Source organism: Nanorana parkeri, unplaced genomic scaffold (assembly GCF_000935625.1).
Source record: "Nanorana parkeri isolate BGI_ZX_2015 unplaced genomic scaffold, ASM93562v1 scaffold282, whole genome shotgun sequence".
In the NCBI taxonomy this organism is placed as follows: Eukaryota; Metazoa; Chordata; class Amphibia; order Anura; family Dicroglossidae; genus Nanorana; species Nanorana parkeri.
This window is the reverse complement of record NW_017306550.1, coordinates 69,141-93,003: the sequence shown is the minus strand read 5'-3', so window position 1 is coordinate 93,003 and position 23,863 is coordinate 69,141. Positions and strand designations below refer to the sequence as shown.

The 23,863-nt window shown below is 43.4% G+C and overlaps 1 protein-coding gene across 3 annotated transcripts; it reads left to right on the top strand.

The window, feature by feature from the left end:
• The first annotated feature begins 4,341 nt into the window (after positions 1-4,341).
• On the top strand, positions 4,342-23,642 carry UPB1 (beta-ureidopropionase 1). Of its 3 annotated transcripts, XM_018557388.1 has the most exons (11): positions 4,342-4,457; positions 5,926-6,097; positions 11,421-11,508; positions 17,061-17,155; positions 18,905-19,066; positions 20,004-20,173; positions 20,815-20,896; positions 21,015-21,057; positions 22,139-22,297; positions 23,032-23,038; positions 23,560-23,642. In XM_018557388.1, the coding sequence occupies exons 1-11, from the start codon at positions 4,357-4,359 to the stop codon at positions 23,630-23,632; spliced, it is 1,152 nt and encodes a 383-aa protein (XP_018412890.1). In that variant the 5' UTR covers positions 4,342-4,356; the 3' UTR covers positions 23,633-23,642. The 3 variants fall into 3 exon arrangements, with proteins under 3 accessions (XP_018412890.1, XP_018412892.1, XP_018412891.1); XM_018557390.1 differs by lacking the exon at positions 23,032-23,038 and having other exon boundaries at positions 22,139-22,293; positions 23,559-23,642; XM_018557389.1 differs by lacking the exon at positions 23,032-23,038 and having other exon boundaries at positions 23,559-23,642.
• The last annotated feature ends 221 nt before the right edge of the window (positions 23,643-23,863 follow it).

Here is a 23,863-nt window from a genome sequence, read left to right as displayed (position 1 = left end):
TGTTGGCCGCGGAATCTCCCAGCTGGCAGCTGAATAGGGCCGGGGATGAGTCACTGGTTGCTAAGAAGCTATAAACTGCATAGCGGACAGCCTCTTAATAACCAATGACACTGACAATGGGTCGAACCTTATAGGGAACTCTGAGAGACTAGTTCCTCATCGGGTCTGCCTCCCTTGTGATTGGCAGCAGACAGTGGGTGGATTTCATAGAAAATAGACAGCCTGCTATTGGCTATGGAATTTGTCTACTGTCATATGTCAAGGCAGGCAGACCTGATGGGGAACTAGTCTCTCAGAATTCTTTGCCTGCCTACAACAAAAGTAGAGCCTAAAAACCCATGTTCTCAGGAAACTATAATACAAATTCAACTTATTTAAAGGACAACAGTACCTAAAATCAGCAGATTATATTCTTGTTCAGATGTTCTCCCCGTAGTTGCGTAGTTTTCCTCCGGGTACACCAGTTTCTTCCCACACTCCAAAGAAATGCTGGAAGGTTAATTGACTCCTGTCTACATTGGCCCTGTATGTATACATGTGAGATAGGGGCCCTAGATTGTAAGCTCCTTAAGAGCAGGGAGTGAAGTGAATGTGTATGCACCCAGGATACTTTGTTGGACGTGCGGTCAGGAGTGCAATGGGTACATGGACTGTGTACTGTGTAAAGCACTGCGTAAATTGACGGCGCTATACAAATACCTGTAATAAATAAATAAAAATAAATATCACATGGGGACAATCTTTTAATCCACATTGCTTCCTTTTTCAGTAGACCTCATTCAATGTCAACTCCAGGTCTTAAAGTTGCAACCCAATCAAGCTCTTGAAAATGCAATTAAAGGAGAACTATGGGGTGAGTGAGTTACACTCATCCCCATAGTTAGAGCCGACATGTGACATTGAAACTGCCATACATCAGCTCTATTGATCGAGAAGTGAGCGAACACATATCGCCGATCCGCTCACTTCCTAATCATCTCCCTACAGAGAGCAGTGACTGTCAGTCACTGCTCCTCACAGGTATTCCTCTCCACTCCGATCCTCCAGCGCTGACTGGAGGAACGGATGGGGGAGGGGGCGGGCACAGCTGGCTCTGTCTCTAGATAGGCCGAGCCTGCTGTGAATCAGCCTGCCGGGTGGATCTCAACAGTATTTTTGTGATCCGTCCCAGCTGCGGCGGTCTCAGCATATAGCAAGCAATAGCCCACTAGTCCAAAATTTTCAGCAACTGCCGTCTCACTCCCAGTTTTTTTTCTAATTCCTGATTTGTGGGACAAGATCCCATCTTTAATCTTTGTTTGATCATGCCAACATACAGCATTCTGCATGGGCACTTAATGCAATATGCTGAAAATTCTGAATTGCATGGAAAATAGCCAAGAATATAAAACATGGCCCCCTTTCGTGAGTGGTAGATCTTATCACCTTTTAAGTCATTGTGGCACTGTCCTTAACAAGGGAGCATACAATTCCTCCTATCACATAGTCTTGGTTGGTGGTTTGTTTTAAGCCGAGCCAGTATTTTTGTTGCACTGGCAAGTGTCTTCTCCTTGATTCCTCACTCTTTTCAGGTGCACAAGCACAGAGAAATTTAGAGAAGAGGGAATATTAACAAAACATCCCATTGTAAAATGGTCTTTGGTGCCAGAAGAGAGGAGCCTAAGGCTGAAGAAATTGAACGCAATCTATTTAATTTTGTATCTCTATATGACTTCAGTGAGATGCTGAAACTGGTTGAATCACTTGCTTTTATCAGGCCATGTATACCTGGCAATAGATTTTATTTTTAGGGATGCACCGATACCGTTTTTTCGGTATCGACTACGAGTACCGATATTTATTCTTCAGTACTCACAGATACCGAATACCGTAACCGGCATCCGTGGGCCCGGATTATCAGGAAGCCGGGCGGCGGGTCATGACTCGCCTGCCGACTTCCTAATTGGCTGGGAAGCTGGCTTCATGATGCGAGGCAGCCTGGCTTCCTGACCAATCATGAAGCCAGTCGGTGGATCATAACCTGCTGCCTGGCTTCCTGATTGGCCAGGAAGTCAGCTCTATGTTCCTTCTCGGCACTGCCAGTCAGATGGACATCTCCCTCTGACCGGAAGTTCCGAGATCGGGGGTAAGTATCGGAGCCAGGAAGCCAGACTGTCTAGCAACAAGTGAAGCCAGCTTCCTAGCCAATCAGGAAGCCTGGTGGCGGGTCATAACCCACCACCTGGCTTCCTGCAGCAGGGCGGATCCAGACAGAATTGTCGGGATCCGTTTCAGCTGCGGCGTCTCAGTATACCATGAGCTGTAGCTCGCGGTATACTGAGCTTTGGGTAACGGGAGGACGCTAGTTTGTGTCCTCGTGTTACCCTTCGGAGAACTATGGGGAAAAGCCCTAATCCAATAGTTCTCCTTTAATTCATAAGATTAGTGACTCAGCAAAATACCAAATTATGGCCACTAGATGGAGCTAATGATTGCAGGAAATACTTATTTAGTGGCCACAGTGCAGTGTTTTCCAGAAGCAGATGATAATGTATTATGGCCACAAGATAGCTCTCAGGATGATAAGAAATAAGTATTTATTTCCTCTGATCCTTGGCTTCATCTAGTGGCCATAATGCAGTATTTTTCTGATTCCCTCTAATCTTATGAATTACATTCAACCTAGCAAGAAAATATACAAATAAACATTTGTTTTTGCCCCAATCATGCAGAATGAATGTACATTTATTTTCACAGGACAAAGGCCTCTGCAATTTCGTTTTTTAAATGCACCCCTATGTGTATTAAACAAAGCTGATCCCATAGCTTGCATTTCTAAAAGCAACGTACATTAAGGAAAAATACAAGGCTGCAATTGCTGAGCTATTCTCATGAATAGGGATGAGTGAATCTGCCTGAGTGCAATTCGTGGACAGTTTTGCAAAACATCCTCAAAATTTGGAAAATCCAAACTTTCCTCTGAACCCCATTGGAATCTATGGATCCAGTCTGTCCTTTTTGTGGGGATAATAACCAAACTATTGTGAAATAGTATTGCCACCTTTTCTTCAAGTGAAACCTGAACACTCACAATTTTGTTTTAGAATATAGTGGAGAGAGCGAGGAGAGGAAGCCAGGAGAAACAGCAAGAAGAGGCAGCCAGGGGAGGGAGTAAGGAGACGATTTATAGCGAACTGCAAATCCCAGCAATACAGGATACAGCAATACAAAATAATATGAAGCTACCGTGTTTCCCCAAAAGTAAGACCTACCCCGAAAATATGCCTGTCTGTGGCTCCCTGGACGGCAGAGCGGACAGCTGCAGCCCGGTAAGACATCCCCCGAAAATAAGACCTAGTGTCTTTATCCGTAGAAAAAAAAATATAAGACACTGTCTTATTTTCGGGGAAACACGGTACATACCTTGTGTTGTTTTCGGTGGTGCCCTGATGTCTTCAGGGGCTCAGGTGGCCCATGCGAGCTCTCATGTGGCCTGTGCGGGCTCTCAGTTAGACTCCACGGGCTCTCAGGTGGGCCGTGCGCACTCTTAGGTGGGCTATGCGGACTTTCATTTGGGCTATGCTGGCTTTCAGGTGGCTGTGCGGGGGTCTCACCAGGGGTCCGGTGGCGGGCAGTGTGCTATCACTAAGGAGCCCCACCCGCAGCTCCACCAGGACCAGGAGGCAGTGCTGCGACAGTTCACAAACTATCAAAGCACTATCTGTTCAACATAGAAACAGACACTAGTGCTGGCCCTGATTAACCCCTCAAGCCGCGTACCTGTAGCAGCAAGCTCTGCTGGGATTGCGCCCACACAGCAGAGGGTCCTCCTTCATGACCAGACACCCTGCACAAGGAGAGAGAGGTGCAGTGACTGGTCTTGTCTCCTCCTCCCTAGTTTTCTGCAACAGCTTGTAGTGGGCGGAGCTGCTTGGCCCCTCCCACCTCCTACATTCCTGCACAGCCTATGTACAGCATATGTCACCATTACCTTTAGTAATAGCTGAGTTTGTAGAGGCATTTGGTGCCCACTAAGCAGGTTTATATCCTTTGCCGCTTTTATCAATAAAAGTTTTTGTGTCATCAGTTCAGCTTTAACCTGTATTTGAATCACACTGATCTCAGCTAAGGCAGCTTCTTTAGCATTGCTTACATCCGTTCCAGGAGATAAGATCAACAAGTGGACAGTTTGCAGTGCGGGTCAGTACGCCCCCGATCTGTTCCCCTGTGACCCGCAGCGGGCAGAGACCTTGACAGGGACATGGAGGGGGGAGGAGCCCCGGCGCAGAGAGCGGCCAGTAGAGGAAACTCGTCTCTCAGGACACGCGTCCTTTCTGTACAAGTCTCCGGCATTATTCGGGGATCCCACTGGTAATCATGTCGGGGGAGCTGATGTCTCTGGAGGGGCTCCTGGAAAAACACCTCCCGGCTGAACAGCTGAGCGAGGTCTGGAGGATCCTGTACGGGAAGGAGCTCAGGTGAGGGGGACATGATCCAACAAGTGATCGGAGATTACAAACACTCTCAGGGTTATTCACAAAAAGGTGAAGGGTTTGGAGAAGACAGGAGAAGTGAACAATCTAGACCAACATAGCTGAACTGGAAAGTGAGCTGAACTGGAGAATGTTTCTAAATCAGCTATGTTGTCCTAGATTGTTCACTTCTCCTGCCTTCTCCAAACCCTTCACCCTTCAGTGAGTAATCCTGTATGTGTAAATGTTGTATCAGACAGCCGAACATATTCCAGGTGTCATTTAAAGGATACAAACTGAAATCTGATTTCATACTACATTCTGAGGGCGACACAACTGATAGAGGAACACATGTTGTCTTGTGTATGTTATATCAATAGAACAAGACTTTATTTATCAGTATGAAGAATGGGAATAACCTGCCTGCGGTGAAACTCCGCAGAGAGTCCAAATCCTCATACTTGTAGAATGTAGGGGAATGGATATAAAGTCTAACTAGTTACTACCGCCAGTACCAGACATTCTGCTAAGTGGTTTACAGTGACAGTTCCAGTAAAAGGCTATGACAGTCCCATTAAAAGGCAGTGACAGTACAAATGAATGGCAGTGACAGTACAAATAAAAGTCAGTGACAGCCCCAGCGGAATGCAGTGACAGTACAAATAAAGTCATTGACAGCTGCAATGAAAGTCAGTGACAGTACAAAAAAAAGTCAGGGACAGTACAAATAAAGTAATTGGCAGTCCCAATGAAAGGCAATGGCAATACAAATGAAAGGCAATGACTGTCGCAGTGGAAGGCAGTGATAGTCCTAGTGAAAGGCAGTGACAGTACCAATGAAAGGCAGTAACAGTCTCAGTGAAAGGCAATGACAGGGACTGGGACATTGAAAGTCCGTGATGGTACCAATGAAAGGCAGCGACAGTACAAATAAAAGGCAGTGACATTCCCATTGAAAGGCAGTGACAGTACCAATGAAAGGCAGTGACAGTCCCATTGAAAGGCAGTGACAGTCCCATTGAAAGGCAGTGACAGTACCAATGAAAGGCAGTGACAGTCCCATTGAAAGGCAGTGATAGTCCCATTGAAAGGCAGTGACAGTCCAAATGAAAGGCAGTGACAGTACAAATGAAAGGCAGTGACAGTACAAATGAAAGGCAGTGACAGTCCCATTGAAAGGCAGTGACTAAGTGAGTGACAGTCCCAGTGAAAGGCAGTGACAGTACCAATGAAAGGCAGTGACAGTACAAATGAAAGGCAGTGACAGTCCCATTGAAAGGCAGTGATAGTACCAATGAAAGACAGTGACAGTCCCATTGAAAGGCAGTGACAGTCCCATTGAAAGGCCGTGACAGTACAAATGAAAGGCAGTGATAGTCTCAGTGGAAGGCAATGACAGTACAAATAAAAGGCAGTGACAGTCCCATTGAAAGTAAATGATGGTACCAATGAAAGGCAATGACTGATCTTTTAGGAGCTTGGACCTTCCCTGCTGTGCCCTCAACGCTGCCTCGCAGGGGAAGTTTGAGTTGAAAGGATACCTCTTTGAAGCTGCTGTGGAACAACTGCGAAGGCCTCGAAAAGTTCGCGTGGGACTGATCCAGAATAAAATCCAGTTGCCAACTACAAGTCCAGTGGCGGAACAGGTGTGTTGACAATATACTGTATATATATCAGATCTGTAGTTTTCAGTGTCAAAATATTGCCAAGGGATTGCTATGGCTAGGTGCTGATACCTTCTGACCTCCATTTAGGAGAATTTCACTATCCTTCTGTCCCATTAACAACATTGTCCCAGGACAGGATATTAAGGGAAATTCTCTCTCTTTTTTTTTTATTCACCCTCCAATTGGCCATTAGGGATACCTATTGCCTCTGATAGGTGCAGCAAACTGTTGCCAGGGCTTTTTTTTTTGCATTTATGATACATTTTATAGAAATAAAATAGCAATATCTAGACCAGGGGTAGACAGCCTTGGCACTCCAACTGTGATAAAACTACAAATCCCACGAGGCATTGCAAAACTTTAAAAGCCACCCAGAAGGAGAGACATGATGGTGTTGTTTCACCACAGCTGGAAAGAGCATGCACTAGAAGTGTACCTGTCCTTTAATTTCAATTTAAATATTAGGGCTCTGGTAAGTGCAAGGTTAAATGTTAGGTTCAGATTAACCGTTAGTAGTAGAGTAGAGGTTTGTGACATTAGTATCTAATATTGATATATCTCTGATGTGAAAAGCCCTACACTGAAAACTAACATAGGCGTCCATATACTGTTTGTCTGTATATGTTCCACACTGATGTGTTTTAGTTATGTGTTATTATTATTATTATTATTATTATACAGGATTTATATAGCGCCAACAGTTTGCGCAGTGCTTTACAATATAAGGAAGACATTATTGTCCTTTAACAGGGAGGGGAGTTAGTGCCTGAAGAAAGTCCAATGTTCACTATGCTACTGGGAGTACAAACAAAAATACATGAAGTGGTGGGAGAGCAATTTATTGGAGCATGGAGTTTACTTTTCTCCCCCTTAATTTTCTTATGAGTATTAACATTGCCCAACCCCATGATAACATTACATAAACGGAGAGCATTGAAATTGTGGAACTTCTTAGTAACATTACATAAAGGGAGAGTAGTGAAATTGTGGGACTTCCTAGTAACATTACATAAAGGGAGAGTAGTGAAATTGTGAAACATTTTGATAGAATCACATAAAGTAGCTGAATAAAATTGCCAAACCCCATGCTAACCTTAAATACAGGGAGATTAATAAAAGCAAGAACATTTGAGAATGAGAAAATCTATATCTAAATATAGGCACCAAGTCACATTTGGTGGTTGTTGTAAAGTAGTCATCACTCCAAGATCGCTCCTATGATGGATTATAATCTCACGTTTACTTTAGTCATTTGTATTGAGATTGTAGTCTATCACAGGAGCGATCTTGGAGGGTTTTACAACACACACAGGGACCATGGGGAACAAAAGTAGCCACCTTCCAGAAGGAAGGACAGTGTCAGCACCAACTCAAAGATGATTTGAGGATCTACAGCCGAGTGATGCACAAATAAGATACAATTGTGTTAATAGGGAAGGTAATTGAATGTGTTTTTAAGATTTAACTCCTTAGTTTAGTGTCACTTTAAATCCACTTAACATCACAGTCACATTATTGGGTGGGAACCACATATATGGAAATATATACATATACGGAAAGGGCTTACTTTATATTGATATTCATCCCGGTGCAGTAACATGTGACTATCTAGCTTTCTTCCCATTTGGTGGTAATAAGTTCAGATGCCAGTATACGGGGTACCTAAGATGGCTGCAATAACAAGAACCCCCATTTATAACAAAGCGTGATTGGTTGAGTTGGAGTATTCCTTTTAATACTCCATTGTTTTTCTGAGCCTGACAGTTAGTTCTGTCTTCCCAAGCACATGCGTTTATGGAGAAAGAAACATCATGTGTAATTGTGAGAAAGAAAGATTTGTAAATATTTTTTTCTAGTTACATCTTTTTTCCAATGGTAACCTATAAGATAAAATATACTAAAAGTATTCAAATTTGCTACCTTACTAAAGCCGCATCCACCCTGAAACAAATGTATAGGCTATAGGTACTCCACATATGACTAAAAACAAGGTTGTGCTGGTCATCATGTAAGGATTAGATGAGGAGCAAATGGGGACTGCTGATTGTGGTCTTTGAATTTTTGAATGAATGGCAATCTCAAAAGTTTAGGCTAATTTGTAACAAAAAAAGAGAAAAACAGGGGTTTCTGAGAGGTATTACACCACAGCTTAAAGTTTTTGTATAAAATTAATTTTTTTATACATGTACTATAAATATATATAAAAAAGGACAAACAACAGTTAATTGAAAAAAGCCCTAAAACAGAATCATTGTATCAGGAGCATATACCCATAAAGCATTCTGTACATATCAGTTAACTACCTGCTGGACAGCGACTTCTTGAGGGCGGGTGGGCATCTTTATCCCGTTCCGCTCGTGCCCGTCGCTAGGTGGCGCATACGAGCGGGAAACCGGCTTTGAATGTAAACAGCCAGGGATGGCTGTTTTACATACAAGCGTTCGGGCGTCTGTAGAGACACCTGATCGCTTTAATATGCGGTCGGGTGTGCGGGCCCCCTCCGTCGCCGCCGCTGCTGGCGATCCTGGGCTCCGCTGTTCCCGGTGAGCCCGGGACCAGCACAGCAGCTCTGCGGCCGGAGATCAAACGGAGCTCAGTACACGTTCTGCGTTTGATCTCCTCTCCTTTTCTGAATGCAGGCAGTGATGTGTATTACATCACTGCCTGCATTCACTGTCACTCTCCGGTACAGAAACCGGAGAGAAGCTGGTGAAGCAGGTCTCTGCTTCATCAGCTTCTCTGGGGGTCCCTAGGTGACAGGGGTCTTATAGACCCCCGATGTCTCCATAAAGAGGACCTGTCACTGCAAATTGGCTATCACATAGGGAGCTTGTTTGCTTGAGAGCAATAATTCTAGGGTCATCAATTCCTGATAACACTAAACTGATGAGCGGTAAAAGCTTTTAAAGCGTCGGCTATGGTCAATTTTGGGTATGGTAGTTTTTTGCGATTTAACAGGTGCGCGCAATTTTAAAACTTGACATGTTTGGTGTCTATTTACCCGACGTGACCCCGTCTTTTATATTTTACCAAAAAATTGGGTAATAATAATTGTTTTATAACATAACGTAGGGAGAACAGGTTTTTTTTTCAAAATTTTCGGTATTTTTTTTACTATACAGTAAAAAAAAAAAACCCGTAGTGGTGATTAAATACCACCAAAAGAAAGCTCTGTCCCCAAAAAATGCTATAAAATTCATTTCAGTACAGTGTTGCATGATGGAATAAATGTCAGTCAAAGTACCGCAGCGCTGAATACTGAAAAATGGCCTGGTCAGGAAGGGGGTTTAAACACCTGGTCAGCAAGTGGTTAAAGATCAAATAAATATTCATTTGTAAATCAGTGTGTTCAATCCCAGCTAGCTGCTCACAACTGCACTGTGAAGTTTAGGCTAATCCGACTTATTTTCTTTAAACCTCCTAAACTATAAGGATATAAAAAATAGACCGTAAAGATGTTTGGAGAATTAAGCTGCTGGGCATTAAGTGGGCAAACTGAGCTTCTAAGAGGTTGTGAGGGAAGTTTATTAATACAGGAGCAGAAAGAATCTGGAGCGGCAGTGCATGGCAACCAATCAGCTTTTATCTTTCATTTCCAAAGCTTGCTTGAGCAAATGGAAGAGAGAAGCTAGTTACTATTAGGGCTGCAACAACTAATCGACGTAATCGATTATAATCGATTATTGGAAAAGTTGTCAACTTTTTCAATAATCGATTAATCGGCTTCCGATCAGTTGGTCCTGTTCACGGCTCCCCACACGCCGCGCACCGCACCTCCTCCCCAACTCGCGCTCACCGCTGCCAGACCCGCCCGCCCGCATCCACGTTCTACACGCTGCACCTCCTTCCCGCCTCACACTCACCGCAAGCCCACATCCACGATCGGCACAGGGACGCGGGGGGATGTAGTAAGGAGGAGCAGGTGTGGGGGGATGACAGCTGCCAACAGACAGGCCCGATCTCGGAAGCAAGTTGCTGGAAGACTGCTCAGGTAAGCCTGCACTTTCCCCCACACGGTGCTCTATAATGTATTGCTGGGATTTGTATTCCTCTATAGCTGATGGTACAAATCCCAACAATACATTATACACTGTATGTATAATGTATTGCTGGGATTTGTTGTACTCCACTATAGTTGGTGATATTCTGCACTGCGCTGTATAGAGGACTACAAATTCCAGCAATAATACATTATACAGCGCAATGCGGAATTCCACCAGCTATAGAGGAGTACAACAAATGCCAGCAATAGTACATTATACAGTGGTGCAATGCCGAATACCACTAGCTATAGAGGACTACAAAACCCAGCAACAGTACATTATACAGCGCAATGCAGAATACCGCCAGCTATAATGTACTATTGCTGGGATTTGTTGTACTCCTCTATAGCTGGTGATATTCTGCATTGCGCTGTATAATGTACTATTGCTGGGATTTGTAGTCCTCTATAGCCGGTGCCATTCTGCATTCATTGCTGTATAATTTTACACTTTCCATTTCACTATATTGCACACCACACTATTTTTTTTCTTTTTTACTTCCACCGCTCCAAGCTTGCTCCTGTGATGGACTACAACCTCAATACAAACTAGTAGTCCCATCACTGGAGCCATTTTTTAAACTTTATTTTATTGTTTATCCGATTAACCGATTAATCGAACTTAATAATCGGCTAACTAATCGATTTTGAAAATAATCGTTAGCTGCAGCTCTAGTTACTATGGCCAACTGCTCCAGATTCTGTCTGCTCCAGTTTTGATCCATTCTCCCCTGTGTCTTTTATTGTGTGTAATGCTGTTGCACTTATACCCTGAGAGTGCAGAGTTCTGTTAGAGTATGTCAATGTCACACAAGATATATTTAGAAAGCCTTAACTTGGAAATCACTGATGCCTTTCAGTTGTCTAGGCTTGATTGCTGACTAGTGTCTTAGCCCAGGGGTGGACAAATAAATGTGGCATCCAGGAGCCAGTCTGTCCAATCCAGTAGCGAGCAGGATTTTTTAGGAACCAGCTCTTTTGAGAACAACTAGAGAAAACGTTAGGAGCCATCTATAATTTTTAAGAAGCATTGGCTACTTTGCTCCTGGGATTTGTCCAATCCTGTCTTAAAGGAGAACTATGACATGAGTGATTTCCACTCACCTCATAGTTCTAAGCCTAAAATGTTTACAGCTTCAAATATTTTTGGGGTATGCAACAATGGGGGATACATTACTGAAATCCAGCCTGGGGAATGGTGCCAAAGAGGTGCAGGTTGTAAGTTATATTACATTACTTGTGTTCTGTTTGTTCCAACAGGTCAATGCCCTACACAGACGCATTGCTGAGATTGTGGAGGTAGCGGCCATGTGTGGTGTGAACATTGTCTGTTTCCAGGAAGCATGGAGTGAGTCTATTCATAATGTCTTTAACCATAGCAGAGCAGTGTATTAATTTCTTATTTACTAACAGCACCCCTTCCTGGCTTAGCCGCTCCTCCCGTCTCCTGGCTTTCCTTGGTTGTAAGGAAAGGATAGTAGGTTGTAGTTCGCCTTTAACCACTTGCTGACCAGGTGTTTAGACCCCCTTCCTGGCCAGGCCATTCCCTATTCAGCGCTGCGGTACTTTGGCTGACGTTTATTCCGTCATGCAACGCTGTACTGATATGAATTTTATACAATTTTTTGGGGACACATAGAGCTTTATTTTGGTGGTATTTTTTACTATATTCAGGAAAAATTACTGAAAATTTTGAAAAAATAAGTTTTTTTTACATTGTTATAAAACATTTATTATTACCCCAATTTTTTGGTAAAATATAAAAGACGGGGTCGCGTCGGGTAAATAGACACCAAACAGGTCAAGCTTAAAAATTGCGCGCACCCACGAAATTGCAAAAAACTAGCATACCCAAAATTGACCATATTCAACGCTTTAAAAGCTTTTACAGCTCATCAGTTTAGTGTTATCAGTGATTGATGGCCCTAGACTTATTGCTCTCACTGCGACGTTCGCGACGATATGTAACATGTGCGGCGTAATGGGCGCAATCGCCGTTTTCGCAGGTATGTGCACCTGACGCATGTTTACATGCGTGTATGTAGGGGTGGGGACTTTAAAAAAAAAATTCTTTTTTTTTAAATTCTTTTTTTTTAAATTCTTTTTTTATGTGTAACTTAAACAATTTTTTGGGTGGAAACGTTAATTTTTTTCCTATTTTTTTTGTTTTCACTTAACTTTATTGCTATCACAGAGGGGGCTAAGAAACCACCCTATGTGATAGCAAAAGATGTGACAGATCCTCTTTATGGAGACATCTGGGGTCTCCAAGACATCTGGGGTGTCTAGCACCCCCCTGAAGAAGCTGATGAAGCACAGATCTGCTTCATCAGCTTCTCTCCAGCGTCTGAAGCTGGAGAGTGACACAAGAATGCGGAAGTGATGTAATATACAACACTTCCGCATTCTGACACCGGAGAGGGGACCGGAGGGAGTTCGTGAACCGACCTCCCTCTGATCCCCTGCCAGAGAGGCACTATGATGGTCCCGGGCTCGCATCGGGCACAGCGGAGCCTGGGAGCAGCGAGCGGGAGGGGGGGAGCCGCGGAGGGGAGGGGCTTACATACCGGGACCTCATACGAGCGTACAGCCGGCGGATCGCCTGTATATTAACAGGCATCGCTGCCGGTTTTAAAATTTTGTGTCTTTCCCACTCGCGCAGGCGGGACTAACAGGCCGTGTGTACACAGCTTGTTACATCCAGGAAGCTCCCGGCCGGCCGTTTTTACACAACGGCCGGCCGAGAGGTAGTTAAGGGGTTACCATTATATAGCAGGGGAAAACTTCAGTTTTGGTATTTTCAGAAAAGATAAAGTAAAATGTAAGCAGCAATTTTGAAAACATATTTTTTTATGTTATGCTATGCGAGTGGGAACAAATATAAAGTAGGGTTTATCCCAATTTGGCTGCAAATACACTTAAAGTGACATTAAAGGATAAAAAATGTTTCGCCCCCCCCAATGTTAATGTAAGCACTTACCTTAAATGATGTTTCTTAATCCGATCTTCTTCTTCTTTCCTGTCGTTTTCATCTGTCCCTCCAGCGCTGCGGCGGGTCTCCGATCCAGCGCTGACTCCTCTGTGCTTGCTGGCACTTCCTGTCCCACGGTGTCTGCATGCGGGTGCACACGTCCATATATTTACCTTGTGTCTCCCGGCCGAAAATCTGAACTGCGCATGCGCCGCCCCATTTAAAATGCTGCTACCCAAGTGGTTAAAATACATGTGTCTACACCACACCCTATATCAATCCCTTTGAAAGAGGCATTGCAAGAGCCTGGCACACAGGACACGTGCCCCAGGTCTTAAACTGAGTGCCAGGATCTCCTTTGAGATATGGAGATGTTACATTTTCTGCATAATCCAATATTTGTAATATTATGTACTTTATCTACATTCTGATTTGTGTTCATAATACTTTTTTTTGTTTTTAAGCAGTGTGATAATACATTTGATGTTTATTTCAGTCATGTCATCATAATGTGACATCACAGTTTTTAGACCAATTCCTTTTTGTTCATTTTAAAAGATTATATTAGTCTAAAGCTGACCATGCATTATACAATTTGATTATACACTCAGCTTTAGATCTACCATCAACTATGCACTTGATACAAATTGTGTGGATTGTTTAGGTTTGTCCTCATGGCGCATAGTTTTGGCAAATCTGTACAATCTGTGTGTCTATTGTATGGTCACCTTTAGACTTGATCCAAACCCATCATCATGATATCCTACCAGCCCCTCAACATTTTAATATGTGTGCCCAGAGGTGCCCCTGATCTATTAGGACCCTACAAATGCCCCTTCCCCTCTGCATTCTCTTATCTCTTTTGGGCAAATAAAAAGTACTGAAAAGGGAATTTGAAATATCCAGGTCAGAGGTAGCCAAGTGTTGACGTAGTAAATGTGTAACATTCAGTTATACTGTAACAAGATGACCTCCCTGTGAATACTGCTCAGGTTCAAGGACAGGCAGAGGCTTCTGCTTTTTTGTAGTCTGGGGCCGTAACAAAACCTGTATCAGGGCTCCTGTAGATAGGCGTTCTTTTAAAACACTGTGAGGGGAACTGATCAGAACTGGAGCAGACAAAATCTGGATCAGCTTCTCTCTTCAGTTTGTTCAGTTAAGATTTGAAAATAAAGGTGCCCATACACTGCACGATTCTCGTACAAGAATCGCGGGAAATCCTTTCTACTGTACGGTCGCACGTCTTTTGTCTAAGGAGCACGCTAGAAAACCAGCCGAAAATCTTACGGTGCTCGGGAGACAAATACCGAACGGGCCGGTGTGCGCAAGCGCACACTGCCCGTTCAGCATTGCGGTCATTAGAAGCCCGCCCCTCAGGGGGGCGGGCTTGCGATGATCGCAAGTACAATCTGCACTGCATTCACACTGAGCGATTTATCGAGCGATTTTTGCAGCGATATCGCTCATATTTCCACGCGATATCGCTCTATGTAGCTTCTCCAATCCATTTCAATGGAGCTGTTCACATCTCGCCGCTCAATATCGCTTGTAGCTCATCGCTGGTAGCTTGTCGCTCCTACATGACCCTTTTTTCGAGCGATATTGCGCCTGATTACATACAGCCCAATAGGAAAAAGTTGCGCGACACGTCGCTCAATATCGCTCAAAATCGCGCGATTTTCATGTCGCTCAGTGTGAATGGGGCCTAAAGGTGGCCATACACTGTACAACCATCGCAAGACCTTAGTCTTGTGATGGTTGTAAAGTGATTTAAAAAAACGTACGATCTGCCCATCTTGGACAGGCAGATCGTACTCTCGATCATCGCAAGCCCGCCCCCTGAGGGGAGGGCTTCCGATGACCTCAATGCTGAACGGGCAGTGTGCGCGTGCGCACACCGGCCCGTTCGGCATTTATCTCCCGAGCACCGTTCAAACCAGCCGAAAATCGTAAGATTTTCGGCTGGTTTTCTAGCGTGCTCCTTAGACAAAAGACGTGCGACCATACAGAAGAAACGGTCGCACGTCTCCGTTCACACTGCTCGATTCTCGTACGATCGCGGGATTTCCCGTGATTCTCGTACGAGAATCGAGCAGTGTATGGGCATCTTAAGAGAGAGAACGTGATTGGCTGCCATGCACAGCTGATCCGGATTTTCTCTGCTCCAGTGTTGATAAATTCCCTTCAATGTTTGGTATTCAACTGCAAAAGCAACGTTTGACAAGAAAAATCTATGTTTGACCAGCTTTACCTGCAGCTCTAATGCACCTCGATAGGACATGCATCCAAATAATCGCTGGTCCAAAGAAATGCTAAGAAGGTCAAAAGCAGCCTAGGAACTGGCATGGGTATTGCTCAATGGAAGTCAATCAGAATTCTAAAAACAAAAGAAAAATAAAATACATGTCGGCTTATTAGGTTTTACAGTTGGTGACAACTGTAAAACCTTGGATTTTTTGCATTTCCCATTACTTTCTGTTAGAGATGTCCCAATACCATTTTTTCAAGACCAAGTACAAGTACTTTCCCTGAGGTACTTGCCGATATTTTTTCTTAAAGGGACATGTGACATTTTTTCTAAAACAATACAAACTAACGATTTTAGGGAAGTTTATTTATATTTATGAAGAACTGTAGCTCAATCCATGATTATACAGCAATGGAGAATGGCAACCAGCAATAGAGGACTACAGATCCCAGCAATCCATGATTATACAGCAATGGAGAATAGCAACCAGCAATAGAGGACTACAAATCCCTTCACTCCATGATTGTACAGCAATTATGCAGGGTTGTGTGCAGTTTTACCAGGGCTGCGTTTGGGTCTCACTAGTGTTTTGGACTTGGTTCCAAATTTAGATCTGATCAAAAGTTCCGTACTTATATCTGCCGCCTGGCCTGATTCAATAGAGTATACTCTCGGAGATAAAATGAAATCACGCCAACTCAGTCAGTGTAAAAATCACTTCTCCTTTATTGTTCTCCTTTTCAGGGTTTTTATTTAACAGGTGAACGTGTATATTTGAGCGTAGCATTGCAGAAAAGTATTTTAGTTTATATATTCTAGCTTATCATTGGTTAGATCCTACCAGGGCTGCGTTTGGGTCTCACTAGGGCTGCGTTTGGGTCTCACCAGGGCTGCATTTGGGTCTCACCAGGGCTGCATGCAGATCTCATCAGGGTTGCATTTGGGTCTCACCAGGGCTGCGGGCATATCTCACCAGGGCTGCATGTGGGTCTCTCCAGGGTTGTACATGTGGGTGCCAGGCTCTCCAGGGCTCTGCGGATGGGTGCCGGGCTCACCAGGGCTTTGCCGGCGGGTGCCGGATTTTCCAAGTCTCTGAGGGTGGGTACCAGGCTCTGCAGGTGGGTGCCGGGCTCTCCAGGTGGGTGCCGGGCTCTCCAGTGCTGTACAGGTGGGTGCAGGGCTCTGGAGGTGGGTACCGGCTCTCCAGGGCTCTGCGGGTGGGTGCACGGCCCTCCAGGGCTCTGCGGGTGGGTTCCGGGCTCATGCGGGCTCCAGTGCTGTACATGCGGGTGTGGAGCTCTCCCTTGCTGTGCCGGTCTCTGCGAGCAGCAGGAAGGAGGAGGTGTGGGGCCGGACCGGCACTGTCAAAGACCGCTGTCCCAGGGTCCCCAGCAGGTTGCCTGAGGTACCCAGCAAGCGTGGGACCTCAGGCAGCCGCTCTTGTTTAAAAATAAAAAGAGCAAGTATCTGCCTTTCAGTATCGGGGCATTTTCATGAGTAATAAAAACTTAACTGAAGTTTTAAACCCCACCCTACTCTATCCAAGACTAAAAATGTTTGGCTATACATACCCTTTAATTACACTTTAATATTCAGTTTGACTGCAGCATTCCTTATCTCTGCACTGTATTACCCACTCACCTAAACCGGGCATATGTTTTACTAATTCTATTTTTTACAGCAATGCCATTCGCTTTCTGCACAAGAGAAAAACTGCCATGGACGGAGTTTGCTGAATCAGCTGAGGACGGAGCAACTACTAAATTCTGCCAGGAGGTAAAAATAGGGCAGATTAGCTCTGATAGAGCCTTCGGAAGGTGTTTGTTCTCCTCTCTGCTGTGCTTGTTCTCCCCTAACCTCCATACATAACCTTTTATTTAGCAGCCAGGGTGGATGCAGCAGTTCTCTTTCTTTCACCTCCCTTTTGTTGCTCTATGATTTGCAGTTTTAAGTAGGGATGCACCCATACCATTTTTTCTATACCGAGTACAAGTACCGATACTTTTTCTAAAGTACTTGGCGATACCAATTACAGATACTTTTTTTAGTGTCATGTGACAGTTTTTCTAAAACAATACAGACTAATGATTTTAGGACAGTGGTGAAGCGCCAGGGCGACCCTGGTAGTTCTGCCACTAACTCCAAGCTGTAAAGTAACTACAAATCCCGCCAACACATTATACAGCAATGCAGAATACCATCCACTATAGAGGACTAGATGAGCTGTGCGGGGTCTCATATGAGCTGAGCGGAATCTCAGGTGTGCTGTGCTGTGTCTCAGCAGTGGTTCGGTGAGTCTCGCAGGCTGTGGAAGAGCTATAAGCAGTGCTGCGTGGTTCCCCAGGAAGGAGGAAGAGATGTGCTGTAAACAGGCGCCGCTGATCACAGGAAGGTTGCCGAGGTCCCCAGTAAGCGCGGGACCTCAGGCAGCCTCTACAGTTTAAAAATTTAAAGAGCCGGTATCCGAGTTTAGTACCGGTATTGGTGCATCCCTAGTTTTAAGTCTTTCTTAAACCTGTTAAGCTGTTTGCAAAGATATTGCAAGATATTGTAATAACAATACCAGTTGAGGGTTTATTTATAAAATACCTTTATTTGTCCAGGGAAACTGGGACATTCGTTCTGTGTGAGTTAACTGTTGTGAGAATGGGGCAAATACTAATGTTCTTAGTGTAATTTAATTTGTGGTCGAATGTCCTTCAATAAGTTAATTCATAAAGAACAGAGTGAATGGGGAAATACTGCATTATGGCCACTCGATGGAGCTGAAGACCATATGAAATAAATACGTGTTCGAACAGCAATACAATTCAAGAGAGCACTGTAGAGAATGAGCGCATAAATAACCATTGCTATACCTGTAGTATTAATGGTTACATTTATACGTTCATTCGCTTCAGCAGTCTCTTCAATTTGTAAAATTCTCTTGACTAACATGTATTTATTTCCTATGATCATCAGCCCAATCTAATGGCCATAAAGTGGTATTTTCCTGATCCAGTTTGTTCTTTATGAATAGACCTATTAAAGAATATTAACCAGAAGAGAAAGTAGACTAAAAGCATTTGTTTTTGCCCCATTCTCACAACACCTGGTTAACTTGCACTCCATGGACGAATAGCCTATGTATATTTATTTTTATAAATCGACCCCTTGGTGTTTTGTGAGATACAGGGGCTCCAGTTTTAGATTTTACATCAGAACTATTTGACGTTCAGTCATGTCTCTGATAATAAATTATGTCATATACGAAATGGCATGCAACCAGAGGATTCATCTTTTCATATGTAAAATGTTCTCTACCATAAGAAAAAGCATGTGTCTGTGTGTTTAATCTCCAAAATTGTCTTGTTTATGTTCGGCTTTGAGAAATGTTTGCAATTGTTGCTGTACCACTTGATTTACACCTTCCCATTTTCTTTCAAATCAAAATGAAATGATATATATATATAATATATTGTAGTAGATACTAGCACATTTGTAAAGATGTTATTGATACTTATGCAAACATTTTCATATTTTCAGCTTGCAAAAAAGCACAATATGGTAATTGTTTCTCCAATTCTGGAGAGGGATGAGAACCACGGAGATACACTGTGGAATACTACTGTGGTCATATCAAACACGGGTGCTGTTCTGGGGAAGAGCCGTAAAAATCACATCCCAAGAATAGGAGACTTTAATGAGGTGAGATTGTCAATAATACTGGCAAAATATTTCTACCAGCATTACGAATCTGTAATGTGCTTAGTGGCTGAATATTTTCTTAAAGTGGAGCCACATGTGTATGTTAAAACTATTGTAGAATAGTCTAAATAGGGCTAATGCCCTATTATAAAAAAAACAAACAAACATATACAGTAGTTCTAAATGCCTGCTTTTAATTGTTTATGTCTTTGCACTTTAACTGCTTTTTAAAAAATTCAGGAGACTGCAGATGGCAGCTGCATACTGACCTTGTTACTGCTTTTAAACTAGAATTACAAGAAGTCCAGCATATTACATCCATACATCCATACAGCATTCAGACCCAATCATATAAGGATGCTTTGGTGAAATGGCAGATGGTGTCACCACAACACAAGTCCCAATTCATGATATCACTACACACCATGTTCAGATGAGAAGACAGGATACTTTATTGTCATCAACAGGATGCAATGTTTTGACGTCACTAAGGATCTCTTCTTCAGGCAGCAGTGACATGATAAAGAGGTCCATAGTAGCCTCAAAATGTTGCCTCCTGTCGGTGAGAATAAAGTGTTCTGACTTCTCATCTTAACATGGTGTGCTGCTTTTACACTGTGTATGGGTGAAAGGGGAACCCCACTGGAGCACTTATAGAGAAAGGACTATTGAACACACAAGCTGCTATTGCAGGCAACATGTTTTTTTTTTTTAGTTCAGAGTGTAGCTTTAAAGTAACTCATGTCATTCCTCTAGCTATCCCATGTACATGGTGTGTGTGCATAAAGGCTGTTGGAACACACCTCAGGCTTCACACCATGGGCTGTAAAATGCAGGTCGCAATGTGGAGTAATTTTGTAGGGTACCAGCTCTCCGCTTTGTATCCCCCCCCCACATATTCTTAGAGAACCAAGTGTTTCTTATTTCTTTGTTTCAGTCCTCTTATTACATGGAGGGGAACACAGGACATCGAGTGTTCCAGACTGCATTTGGGAGGATTGCTGTGAATATCTGCTATGGAAGACATCATCCATTAAATTGGTTAATGTATAGCATTAATGGAGCGGAAATTATTTTTAACCCTTCAGCCACTATTGGGGAACTAAGGTAATGAAGCCGGATGACAGACAAAAGGAATATAAAAAGAAAATATGAGGTATAAATCTTTCAGGGGTAGCCAAACATTGGCCCTCCCGCTGTTTGATGCATGATGAGATTTGTAGGTTCAGCACAGCTGGAGGGCCAGAGTTTGGCTACCCCGCTGTATAACATAATTGATTTAAAAGCTTAACTCCAGACCGATATAATGCAGCTCTGTAATCATTAAATGTATGTTGCTAAATGCAAGCATTGTAAAAACCTAGGTTTGACTAATTAGCCTCTTACAGTGTATTGTACAACAGAGCTTAAAGAGGGGGAGGGAGAAGCAGCAAGTCAGGTGTGGTGCAGTTCAGGGAGCATGCTGATAGGAGAGGGAGTGGGTGACACTAACTATGTACGACACGTACGATCTGCCCATCTTGGACAGGCAGATCGTACTTGCGATCATCGCAAGACCTCCCCTATGCTCCTCAGCTCCATCTACTGGTCATAACGCAGTATTACATTTAAAGTGAAAAGAAATTATACATTTGTTTTTGCCTCTATTTGCAAACACCAAACATTCAGAGATTTGCATAGCTCCATGAATTGATTATTAATAGACCCTCAAGTGTCAGATGTTTTCTAGTTTTTTTCTTTCTTTTTAGTGAGTCATTGTGGCCAATAGAGGCAAGGAACGCTGCCATTGCCAATCACTGCTTCACATGTGCTATCAACCGCGTGGGAACTGTAAGTGTGAAAATGCATTGCATTCATTGCTTCTACTTGTAAGATTACTTTAGTTGCAGTAGCAAAGCAACAATATTTATTGTGTCTTCAGTCATTTTTTCTGGCCTTTTATTTTTAGGAGCATTTTGAAAACGAGTTCACGTCTGGAGATGGCAAGAAAGGTGATTGAATATATTTGTATACACTACATTACCAAAAGTATTGGGACACTTCCCTTTACACACACATGAACTTTAATGGCATCCCAGTCTTAGTCTGTAGGGTTCAACATTGAGTTGGCCCACCCTTTGCCGTTATAACAGCTTCAACTCTTCTGGCAAGGCGTCCACAAGGTTTAGGAGTGTGTCTATGGGACCCCTGAAAAACAACCCCACACCATAATCCCCCCTCCATCAAACTTTACACTTGGCACAATGCAGTCAGGCAAGTACCGTTCTCCTGGCAACCGCCAAACCCAGACATGTCCATCGGATTGCCAGACAGAGAAGCGTGATTCGTCACTCCAGAGAACACGTCTCAACTTCTCTACAGTCCAGTGGCGGCGTGCTTTACACCACGGCATCCGACGCTTTGCATTGCCCTTGGTGATGTAAGGCTTGGATGCAGATGCTCGGCCATGGAAACCCATTCCATGAAGCTCTCTACGCACTGTTGTTGTGCCAATCTGAAGGCCACACGGAGTTGGGAGGTCTGTAGCTATTGACTCTGCAGACAGTTGGCGACTTCTGCGCACTGTAGGCTTCAGCATGCGCTGACCCCACTCTGTCATTTTACGTGGCCGACCACTTCATGGCTGAGTTGCTGTTGTTCCCAGTTGCTTCCACTTTATTATAATACCACTAACAGCTGACCGTGGAATATTTAGTAGCAAGGAAATTTCACGGAACACCTGAATCCATTGATTTGGAGGGCTGTCCCAATACTTTTGGCAATATAGTCTATATTCGCCATGCAATAGGATTTATTGATGTGTTTATAAGTGTAACCATAAATCCTACAATAGCATGCCCTGTCTATCAATGGTTACACATTTCCATGTTGAACAATACCATGTAAATGAGAATATATACTGAAAAAAAGCATTATAGAAAGTTTTTAACATGACATAATAAAAACACACAAAGAAGTATATATAATTTTGTGAACTAAGACAACATTTTTTTCTAATTCGATAATCCTTATTAACGTCCGTCTTTGTTGCAGTCACGCTAAATGGATGTTTTTTGTTTTTTCTTTTTGCAGCCCATCATGACTTTGGCCATTTCTATGGATCCAGTTATGTTTCTGCTCCAGATGGGAGCCGAACTCCTGGCCTAGGTAGAGTTAATGAAGGGCTTTTGATTGCAGAGATGGACCTTAATCTTTGCCGCCAAACTTGTGACAAATGGAATTTCAAGGTGGGTGTCGTCATTTACAACAAACACGATAAGCACATCCATTCATACATATAAAACTTCACTTTTATTGTAATCTAATTAAAAACAGAGGCTTACAAAGCAGAGTCTTGTTCCCTTGTGAGTATTACTCATGCTTTGTAAACCTCTGCTGGATTGTTTTAAATGGATTGCCAAAAAAGTTGGTTTGTGTGTAGAAGTGTGCTGACCATTGTGTGTAAAGTATATAGCTAGCATATAGGACTGCCAACCATGCACTCCACATTCCCAAACGGCTGGGAGTCTCAGAAGTGAAGGGTAAGCTGCCACTTTTCTGATTTATTGGCGGTCAGGTACATGTCCGGGACGTTCCCCTTTCTTTACACCCCAGTGGTATAATATATGGAAGAACTGTTCCATCTGACAGCTAGTCTTAGATGACTTTAAAGTGGGAATGTCCAAACTCCTGAGTTTGGACACCCCTACTTTAAAGGAGAACTATGAGGTGAGTGCTTTTCACTCACCTCATAGTTCTAGCCGACTTGTGACAATGAGACTGTCACAGGTCGGCTCAGTAGATCAGGAGGTGAGCGAACACATACCGGGTTCGCTCACCTCTCGATCCTGTCACGGCTCTCTGCCGTGACAGGGGAGGGGCTGGATTCCCCGCTCCGATCCGCCAGCGCTGACTGGCGGAACGGACGGGGGAGGGTACAGCTGGCTCTGCCTCTAGATAGGCAGAGCCAGCTGTCACTCACGCAGCTGGGCGGATCTCGACATCGATGTCAGGATCCGCTCCGGCGTCTCAATATACCGCGAGCTGTAGCTCGCGGTATACTGAGCCTAGGGTGACGGGAGGGCGCTAGTTTGTGTCCTCCCGTTCCCTGAAGGAGAACTATGGGGAAAAGCCCTGACCCCATAGTTCTCCTTTAAAGGAACTGTGTGGCCTTCCCTGTAGTATATTTAGCTTGCTACAGTCAGACAAAATATTATGCATATTTGCAAATAACCAACAGGAACATTTAAGTCATTCCATGCTCTGTGTTTAATCATGTATTTCACTTTCTACTGCTACAAATCAATGTTGTTTGCCTCCTGGAAGAGGCAAAAAAATAGTATCCGAGGTTGAAGGAACATTTCAGAATAATTTTCATCAACTCTTTTTTTTTTTTATGGGCCATATGTACAGTATTATGTTAACACTCTAACATTAATACACCAATCAATATGTTGGTAAAAGCTGGTTCCTGATTTGTAGTAAAGTGGGATTCTGATTTTTGAAAATTGAGATTATGAAATGTATGCTGAAGAGCTAGCGCAAGCTGTAAGACCAGATTTCCAACCTGACATTGTGAGGGAATAAAGGGATCAATTCACAGGAGGATATTACTGAAACAACAAAATACATAAGTGACAACCCATGCGCACTGTCTTCTGTGCCATCGATATGCTATACATGTAGTTATCTAACATGGTAAAATATATTCCATAACTCATGCCTCACAAAGAATAAAAAGATACCAAAAAGCACGGGAAAGAATTGATATCTTTTGGACAGTTTCACTTAAATGAACTTGAATGAATTTCCTCTTGG

Excerpts from the sequence above, each read along its gene's own strand:
- UPB1 (XM_018557388.1), top strand. The coding sequence starts at position 4,357 with ATGTCGGGGGAGCTGATGTCTCTGGAGGGGCTCCTGGAAAAACACCTC. Across the intron at positions 19,067-20,003 it reads GAATAGGAGACTTTAATGAG|TCCTCTTATTACATGGAGGG; the intron begins GTGAGATTGTCA and ends TCTTTGTTTCAG. Across the intron at positions 20,897-21,014 it reads CTATCAACCGCGTGGGAACT|GAGCATTTTGAAAACGAGTT; the intron begins GTAAGTGTGAAA and ends TTTTATTTTTAG.